General features: G+C 49.0%; 1 protein-coding gene across 1 annotated transcript; it reads right to left on the minus strand.

Annotated features, from left to right (window-relative positions):
• Window positions 1-257: 257 nt before the first annotated feature.
• Window positions 258-8,699, minus strand: CRYBA2 (crystallin beta A2). Its single transcript, XM_044438319.1, has 4 exons — window positions 8,542-8,699; window positions 5,113-5,254; window positions 1,915-2,057; window positions 258-405 (listed from the first exon to the last, which is right to left on the minus strand). Exons 1-4 carry the CDS (start codon window positions 8,697-8,699, stop codon window positions 258-260), a joined length of 591 nt encoding a protein of 196 aa, XP_044294254.1.
• Between the last annotated feature and the right edge of the window lie 700 nt (window positions 8,700-9,399).

A 9,399-nucleotide genomic window follows, 5' to 3' on the forward strand; every position in this document is an offset into this window, starting at 1 on the left:
ATAAATCCAATAATTAAATAAAACAGTCTGTGTAGGATACAGTGAACTTTCTTGGAGCTCTCTTGTTCCTGAGCTAGTGGCCCAAAACACAAAGCTTTCACTGACAGATGGACCAAAGCAAAAGTTAGGTTTGGTAGATGCCTTTTATTGGCTACCGGGTGCAGGTCTACTGCTTCGTTGGCTCTTGGGCACAGAGGCAGGTATGGGGTTTGACGTGGAGTGCAGGAGAGCCAGTATCGCTGCTGCTACGGCCCAGCTCAGTGCTGCACACGGCGGATGGACTGGATCTGGTTGGTATGGGCCTGGGTGCTGTATTCGCTGTATTTCTTGTATTCACCGTTCTGTCTGTCCCGCTCCAGGACATACTGGTAGCCCCGATAGCCTGGGTACTGATATGCCACCCACCTATGGGGATAAAGCAGAACATTGGCAAGACAGGCAGTTCCGCCCCCCATACTTCCCCTCCACTGCCCCACTGCTGTTGCGGGGCCTGCTTCTCCTGCAGCTCTACTGGTCAGCTAGTCTCAAGGCACCAGTAAGATAAGGAAAGGGATGGGGGTTCTTGAGAGCACTCCTGATTTTTTTTTTTAAACGATGAGAACTGACAGTCAGATAGGGAGGATGCGTTCAGTCAGCCCTGCCCAACTGATCATTTGGTCCCATGCACACCCTGTAGCCGCTGCAACAGCACCGTGGCCTCCATTGTTCTCTTCTTCCTTTTAAATCCACATCGTAAAACTCATTTGGCAAAAGGCAGCTTTAGGAGAAAAAGCAACACACACATATGCTTTCAGGCCTCTTTCATTCCACTTTCAAGTCTTTTAATGATTTTCTCTCTGGAGAAGGGAACTTGAAATTCTGGATGAAATCGTATAAGAGGCTCAGTACTAGAAAGCCCAGGGCAGCCTTTTTCAATCTGGTGCCCTCCAGGTGTTTTGGAAGACAGCTTTCCAATATTCTGGATGACTGGCTCTGCTGACCGGGGCTTATGGAAGTTGAGGTTCCGAACATCTGGAGGGCACCAGGTTGGGGAAGGCTTCTCAAGGGCTGCTGCTGCAATGATTCAAGGACACTCCCTGCCCTCATTCTGTGCTCCTTGAGCAGAAGGTATGCTGAGGGGTTCTAGGAAACATTCCTCGAGCATGATGGGAAGAGGAAGAGCAAAGGAAGCAGAGGTAAGCTTCGTGAAGCACCATCTCTTCCTCAGCCACCTCAAGCTGGCGTCCCCAGATGTGTTGGACTGCAACCCTGTCATCCAGAGTCTGCCTTGTTTTTCATCTTTACTTCTAAAATTCACCGCCTTGCCCAGGAATGACAGACTTCCAACCTTTATTTGCCAAGCGCTCGCTCTCTCCATGACCTCTTCTAACCTTTGCTGCCCTTTGCCACATGAGAGTTTTCTCTGTTCTGAAATATTTCTGCTATTTCTTCTTTTCGGCCCCCGTGCCTGAAACTGCCTACCTAAATGCTTCGCGCTGTCACAGCCATCTCTTTTTTCTCTTTTCAAACCTCTGCTCAGAATCCACTGTTTCCACATCACTGCCTTCTCTCCGTTGTCCTTCCAACTCTCTCCCCTCTCAGCTGGTGGTCACTTTTGCCTTCCCTTGCCCTCAGTTGCCCTCTTAGCTGACACAATGCAGATTGGACACCCCTTGGGGCAGAGCCCTACTTGATGCTGCTGCTGCTTATTCTACCTCGAGAAGCACCCCGTGCACCACACGTGCGAAGTGCTCCAGAGCCCCGTGCTGTTGCAGTAATTCCGTTCCCAGGGTTGCTCCTGGTTCAGCCAGCTGTGCTCCGCCAGAATCCTTACGAGGGCCAGAACGATGCATGGGAGCATCCCAGCACAGAGCTTAGGCCGTGGTCATGGGTGGGAGGGCTTCCGCTTATCCCCAGCCCAGAGACATCACTTACGCTCCAGCATTAACCTTGATGGAGGCCACCTCCTTGTTGCCCCAGCCCATGGCCTGCAAGGAGGGGTAGTCATCGCTGAGTTCAAACTTGCGTCCTTGGAAGTTCTCTGCCTCGTACAGAGTCACTTTGCTGTCGCTGTGGTTCTGCAGCAGGAGGTAAGGCAGAGGATGATCCAGGCTGGTACCACTGCAGGCAAAATTTATTCATTCCTGCCTCTTCACTGAGCTTCCCCTTGCCATCACTTGTCTGGTAAGCATTGATCTTTCTCCTCTCCCCTTAAAATATCCCTGCCGTGCATCTCCAGAGGCACACAACATACAAACCCTTCTGAAACTCACCAGTAGCAATTAGGCTCCAAAGGACCTAACTGTAAAAGCACCGTGCCAAAAAAATGACACTAGGTAAATGGCAATAGCAAACAAACACAATAACAATAGCAGGGGGATCCTGTTGTCCTTCACTTCTGGTCAGTCTGTGTGTCACTAAACCTGGCCTCTGGCTTAAATTTACTACTGCAGAGCTTACTTGTGCATCATCTCGTATTTTGCTTGCTGTTTTATGTGGATGGCTGTCTAAAACTTTGGGCAGGGTGGGGTGTGCTTGTTGGTATTTGCACAAAAAGGAAAATTATCCCTGTTTTCGAGCCAGCAAGGCTTTGCAGGCTTCTGGTACAAGGGGTTAATTCTAAAACTGGGCACAAAGGCATCATCTCCCTCCTTCATCTTCCATCCCTGCAGTCTGCACTCCACCAAGTGATCCTGCCAGCCAGAAACGAGATGGTATCTCGCACCCCTTTATTAAAGTGCGGACGTAATCTGACTGGTTGTTATTAAAGCCCAGAGATGGGAACGTGCAGAGATTTTAAACCCTGGTTAGGAAGAGAAGCAGCACTCTTGAGATGGAGTGATATGTTCCCCTGGCAATACAGCCTCTTTGCCATGGGGGCTGTATGTTGCAAAGCACCCTTCCGATTGCCCTCTTTCCCACATCATGACCGGCCCCCTCATCTCTGAAAAGTGCCTCTCCCAATATTCTCACTCATTTGCATATGTCAGCTTTTGCCTTTTTAAAATATATGCTAGTGCACACACGGTTTGCTTGTTTTGCTTCTGCTGTTGAGTTTGCTCCAAGAGGCAAAGTTGCCATCCTGTTCCCCCTTTCTCTGTAAGCCTGGACTAACACAAATATAATTTCCCTGCTAAGGGTTGGAGAGGAAGGATTGTGACTCAGTGGAGGAGCACCTGCTTCCATGCAGAAAGTCTAGCTTCAATCCCCAGCACCTCCAGATAGGATTGGAAAAAATCCTGCCAGAAACCCTGGACAGCGGCTGCCAGCCAGTGTTGACAAAACTGAGCTGGATGGACCAAAGGTTTGACTCAGTGTAAGGCATCTAGCTTCTGCCCACCTCTGGCCTGAAAGATTCCATCTCTAAGATTAAATGTAGAACCATTGACGAATTCAGCTAGCAGTGTGTGCATAGGAGCGTCATATAGCACGCCCATCTTTATTAGACTACTAGCAGAACTGTATTTCATCTAGGGTTGCATCTTTAGCTCACCTTCTGAGCTGGACATGTTTTCTGATGGACTTTGTAGGGGTGGTCTGTGCAGCAATGCACTGAACTTGCATGCAGAGTGGGGGAACCGCATGCTCCATTGCCCGAGTCTTTCTCCAAGGTGGCAACCCTCACCTGGCCATTTGTTCGTCTGCAGCCAGACTACCAGGGTGCCTTTGTAAATTTCAGAGATGGTTTCCCTTATCACTGCAAGACTGCAACAGGGAAAACCCAGCCTTTTCCTTCCTTTCGGGTACAGAAGCTACAAGCTTGGTATCTGAACCTTGAAATTGCAGTTAAAATAATATTAGCTTTAATTCTTTTCCTTCCCTGTAGCCACTTTTCTTTGTGAAGGCCACAAAATTATCCAGTATTGTAGCTCTGTTTGGCAGAGTCCTTTCCACAATATACTTAATTGCTTGGGGGACAGGTCTTCATTCCAGAGCTGCCAGGTCAAAATCTACCGCAGCATTTCCCAACCTGGTGCCCTCCAGACATGCTTGGCTACAACTCCCATAACCCCAGCTGACATGGGCAGTAGTCTCCTGCTTTGGGATCGTGGGGGTTGCAATCTAACACACTGGTAAGGTGGGAGGCTGGGGAAGACCGTGATAGAAAATGTACCTTTACATTCTCCAGGAATGCAGAAGATGAGAAAGCTGTGGCTTCCCAGGCCCATCATTCCCTCTGTGTCATTCAGAATTTGGTCTCCCTCTCCCTTCTGCAGTAGTGAGCAGAATCATACACTGACCTTTGCGTGTTTGGCGTATTATGCTCCATGGCGCTCAGAATATTTAAAAAGTCAGAACAGCAGCATCTTTTTACTTTTCAATGGCTTAAAGCAGGGGTGGAAAATCTCAGGCCTGGGGCCCATGTGAGGCCTCTTGCCCACATCCACCAAACGTTCTGTATTTTTCCAGCTTTTGTGCAGTTATTCTCCCCACCCCTCCATGGCGCCCAATTCTTCAAAGTTAAATTGCCTCTCTTAAGACTTAGTTATTGGAAATAAGACTTTTAAACACAGCACACTGGTAATGTGCATCCCTTCTGCCTTTGTACCTGCCCACTGTGCCATTGGTCCAACCTACCACTCAAATGTGCCCTGAATGTTTCTCCAAAATTGACAGGCAGCTTTCAGACTGAAAGAAGTCTGCTGAAGAGCTCTGTGTAACTCAAAAGCTGGCTTCCTCCTGTGCTCAGAGCAGTTCCTCTGATAAAAGAGATCACCTTCAGCTATTGTGCATCTGTAGGATGCCAGCTTGTCAGAACTCCTGTCAATTTTATTTCAGCAGTGGTAATGTCCTTCCCTCTAGCAATACCACTTTTACTATTTTCCCCCTTGATATCTCTTCCCGGAGCCTCCATGCAATTTTTCATTGGCAACAAATGAAATTAGCAGATTCTGGACATGTTTTTTTAAATACTTTTCAAAGAGAGGGTGCTTGAGCAATGAAATACTACCGTCTTAGTCTCCTGGCCACCAACCTTTGGGGTCCCCATACCTGACAACCACAGTGGATCCTTTTTTGTCCCCCACTCTTGACTCTGAACTCTCTGCAGGGAGATTGGGGGTCGCCCTTCTCTGAATGGGATCGGGTCCCTTTCAGATCCTTAAAGGGTCAGAGGAAGTACGCTAAACTCACAGCACACTTGATAGTCCGGAAGGAGAGGAGGTGCTCAGTCCTGTACCCACTGTTCCCACTCCAGGCCTCCCATCGAGGGTAGTCCCCCTTCTCCAGGATGAATTGCTGTCCTTGGTATTCAGGGTATTCGAACCCCACCCAGCTGTAAGCCAAGGGGCAGGGGGAGAGACAGAGAGAGAGAGAAGGCATGAATGCTGGCAACCACAAACCCTTCAGTCGCACGTGAATGCTGCTCAGACCATCATAATTTCCTGGGAGAGGTTATGGGACAAAAAGCTGGCATGCTCCCATTTGGAGTCTCCTCCACTTGAGGTGTTGCTTTGCTACCTACAAAAAGGACCCTGGCTCAGGCTCATGGGCCTCGTTGCACGCCATCAAACCTTCTCTGACTTATGGAGACGCTCTGAATGAATGACCCCCAAAATACCCTGACGCTGACAGCCCTGCTCCGCTCTTGTACACATGGGATCCCTGCAGGAAACACCAGCTTGCGTGTGCTAATGTACATGCCTTCTGAAATCAGCGTGGGTGTCCTCAAAGGACCCCGTCTCCTAAGGACAGCCCTGATTGTTAAAAGGGGCCTATGGATAAGGAAGAGGGGGGCATTTGATTTTAGAACTAAAGCTCAGGCAGAATGATTCAGTGGCACATCATCATCCACACTTACAACCTGCTTTCTCCCTCTTGTCTTGTGAGGAACTCAAGGCAGCTTACATAGTTCCATTTTATCCTCACAACAACCACCCTGTGAGGTAGGTTGAGCCGAGACTGGCCCACAGTCATCCCGTGAGTTTCATGGCCAGGTGGGTACTGGAACTGAGATCTCCCAGGTCACCAGTCCGACACAGTAACCACCACACCACACCAGCTTTCCCATACATGTGGGGAAACAGCCAGCTAATCTGGTGGGGTGGGGGTGGGAGTGTCAGATGAAACAGAAATCACCAGGGCACCTGTACATTTATTTCAGCAAGTGCCCATGAGCAACTGGGGGAGGGTGGCTGGACTCCAGAGGAAAGATGTGGGGCTCCAGCCCTAGTGGGCTACCCCATAACACCACTGCTGCTTCCCACCCCTTTTCTCTCCCATCCTGTTTTGGCAGATTTGTCAGACATGCTTCCGTTCTTTTCAGCCCCCTTTGGCTCATCATATTGCTCAGTGTTACAGGCCTTTACCATGCCTCCCCTTCACAGACACATATTTATTTATTACATGTATAGCCTGCCTTTTTCTTGAAAAAAAAAATTTAAAAACCAGAAAGAAAAACATAGAACAAAAAGAAGTTACAGACCTTGTACAAAGTTTTGTACAGACCTTGTACAAAAATTACTTATAAAACTAGATACTGAAAGTTTCACAAAGAATCTGCAATAATTGTATCATCTAAACTACCATTTTACATCTCACTGGCATAGCCACTTTGTGTTGCTGGATCATGAGCTATGCAGAACTGCTCTCCTGCACCGTTTTGTCACTGTGCAGCCCTGAAAAGGGCTGGTGGCACAGCGGGGGCCTGGTTGGGCACCTGCCAAGAGCCCTCCTTCCAGAAGGGACACACGCACAAGAGCTGCTGCAGTGACTGCTCCTCATTCATTAGAGAGCCAGTGTGGGGTAGTGGTTAAGAGCATGGGACTGGGACTCAGGCGATCTGGGTTCTAATCCCCGTTCGGCCATGGAGCCAACTGGGTGACTTTGGGCCAGTCACAGACTCTCAGCCCAACCTACCTCACAGGGTTGTTGCTGTGGGGATAAGATGGAGGAGGAGAGATGATGTAAGCTGCCTTGAGCCCTTGGTAGGAAAAAGGCAGGATATAAATCAGAAAATAAATAAATAAATAAATAAATAAATAAATAAATAAATAAATAAATTGCGACCAGCTTTTGCACCTGCCTCTCACTCTGACCCAGGCAAAGGTGGCGATAAGAGGGAGGAACAGGCTCCCTGTTTATCAGGTAAGGAAGGGGTAGCCAGGATCTGAAAGAGGATGCAGCTGTGGGCAGTGGTGGGATGAGAAGGTGGACTCAGCAAGGGAGGAGGCCCATGGAGGGTGGTTTGCCCACCGAAGGGTGCCCCCCACATTTGGAGCTGGCACTGCCTATGAGCCTGCCTTACATTGAATCAGACTGCTTGGGGGTCTATCTCCCAGTCGTCCCTTCTGATTAGCAGCAGCTCTACAGGGGCTCAGGCAGATCTTTTAGCCCACCTGTTGCCTGACCCCTTTTCACAGGAGATTTCAGAGACTGAACCTGGGACCTGATCCATGTGAGCCAGGTACTCTGCTGCAGGGCTAAGGCCTCTCCCTGGACTCTTTGCAAAGTCTCCGCATTTTTAATGACTGCTTATGCAAATATTACAGACAACAGGTGCACAATATGATGAGCAACATTCAACAGATAGAACTTCCTTCACATTCTTGCAGAACCTCAGGCCTGGGAGTCAAATCCTGCTCACCTGGGGCCCTCACCTGGCCTCCTGGCTCCATCCCCTTTTCTCTACTCAGCAGCTATTTTCTTGGCTTGTGCATAGTTTTCCCCACCCTAAAGGGTTGAAGTGTCTCTCCTAAGGCTCCGCTATGTGCAGTAAGAGATTTAAGTGACAATATGCTAATGATTTTGGCCTTGTCCACCATCACCTACTGCAGCAGCTTCTCCACAGAGGAATTTGGCCCTTGGTCTGAAAGAAGCTCAGCACCCTGCCCTGCATCCCCCATTTATGCCATTCAGTTACTTAAGAAAGGCCCCCCCCCATCCCCCATCTTCTCAACAGATGTTTGGAGCATATCCTTCAACTTTAGCTTCATTGATTAATCAAAGTGCCAGTGATTAATTCACTGCACTCCAATAAATCTGTATACTTCCATAGTCTTAAGAGGGATACTTCTTTGAGAATACCAAAGATAGTCACTTATTTTAAAATGCAATTTTCTCAAGGCATAGTTAAAGAAGAGGTCCTTTGAACCAGTTTCTCTCCTTATTACAATCATGCTCCAGTGTTAACAGGGCTTTAAAAACTTGATGGGTTGTATCCATCCACTAGCTGAATGGAACATACTTTCCCTCCCTACTGGTGCTGGAGCCCCTCATGAACCCCCGTTACTCTGCTGCAGGGGGTGGGGGACTGCAGAGCGAAGGTGGGTAAGGCATCTCCTACTATATATTTGTCTGCTCGCATAATTCTACACTGGACTTATATACCAAGGTGCCCTTCAGTCTCAGCCCCACCAATTAACATTTGCCTTCACCAGCAAACAGTTGTTCCCACCGAGGAAGCAAGTCCAGCTTTGGTAAATTAAGTCAGCTTTTACAGTCTGCAAACCATCTACAGTTTATTCTTGTGAAACTGCCCAGTCATCCAGGTTACGCAGATGTGCTATGGGGAGTCCTGCGCTCGGGTGCCGGTAGCTGCTGGAGGAGTACACAAGGACTTACGGGCCGCTTTCCACCTTGATAGAGCGAATCTTGCGGAAGCCACGTTCCATAATGCTGGGGCACTCCATCAGGAACTCGCAGCGCTTCCCCTGGAAGTTTTCTTCCTCCCAGACAGTGATCTTGAATTGGCCCAGGGACTCCATGTGCTGGCTGGTCATGGGCAGCTCTTCTGCTGAGGAAGTGCAATACGGTTTTAGGGAGCAGCTGGCAGGGGTCAGGCTCTGTTGCCCACAGCAGGGTGGAGCGTGGCCACAGCACATCCCATCAGCTACTGCCAGTGGTGATGGAGGACAAGCAGCAACAAACATGATACAAAGCGGTTGCAAGGAGCAGTGGTCACCAAGGGGAGGCTGGCGGTAGCTTAGGGCACCGATGGGAGATGGGAAACTAGGGAGCTCAGTTAGGGGTTGAGCAGGACTGCATGGCTTGGGTTGCATTGTGAAGCTTGGAGAAGGAGAAAGACGGTGAGGTTTCATTCCTCCTCTTTATCATTCTCTTCTACTGACATGCTTCTCCTGGCCAGCCTGTACTTGCTGACCATGGTGGCTGGGTTCATGTGAATGGGGTTCAGCTGCAGATGGAAAAATGGGTGTCCGGCCAGCTGGATTGCCTGATGTCCTGAAGTTCAACTCATACAACAGACACTTCCACCACCAGCAGCAACAGCAGGACAACCCTCACCATCAGACAGGGAGGGGAGCAGGTTTGGGGGATGCTATCAAAGGGCAGAAAATGGCCAACTATTTCATCTATTATTATATTTTTCATACTGGGGTGCAGCAATTCTGATTTTCCAATTCAGTGAAATGTCTCTGACAATCTCTGTTTTCTAAGTTAAGCCAAGTCTAGGGATGTTGG

This window comes from Varanus komodoensis, unplaced genomic scaffold (assembly GCF_004798865.1).
Source record: "Varanus komodoensis strain SLA01 unplaced genomic scaffold, ASM479886v1 scaffold32, whole genome shotgun sequence".
Taxonomy (NCBI): Eukaryota; Metazoa; Chordata; class Lepidosauria; order Squamata; family Varanidae; genus Varanus; species Varanus komodoensis.

Coding starts and splice junctions, on each gene's coding strand:
- CRYBA2 (XM_044438319.1), bottom strand. CDS start 8,699: ATGACCAGCCAGCACATGGAGTCCCTGGGCCAATTCAAGATCACTGTC. Junction 2,058..5,112: donor TCCGGACTATCAAGTGTGCT/GTGAGTTTAGCG, acceptor CTCCTGCTGCAG/AACCACAGCGACAGCAAAGT. Junction 406..1,914: donor ATCAAGGTTAATGCTGGAGC/GTAAGTGATGTC, acceptor TTATCCCCATAG/GTGGGTGGCATATCAGTACC.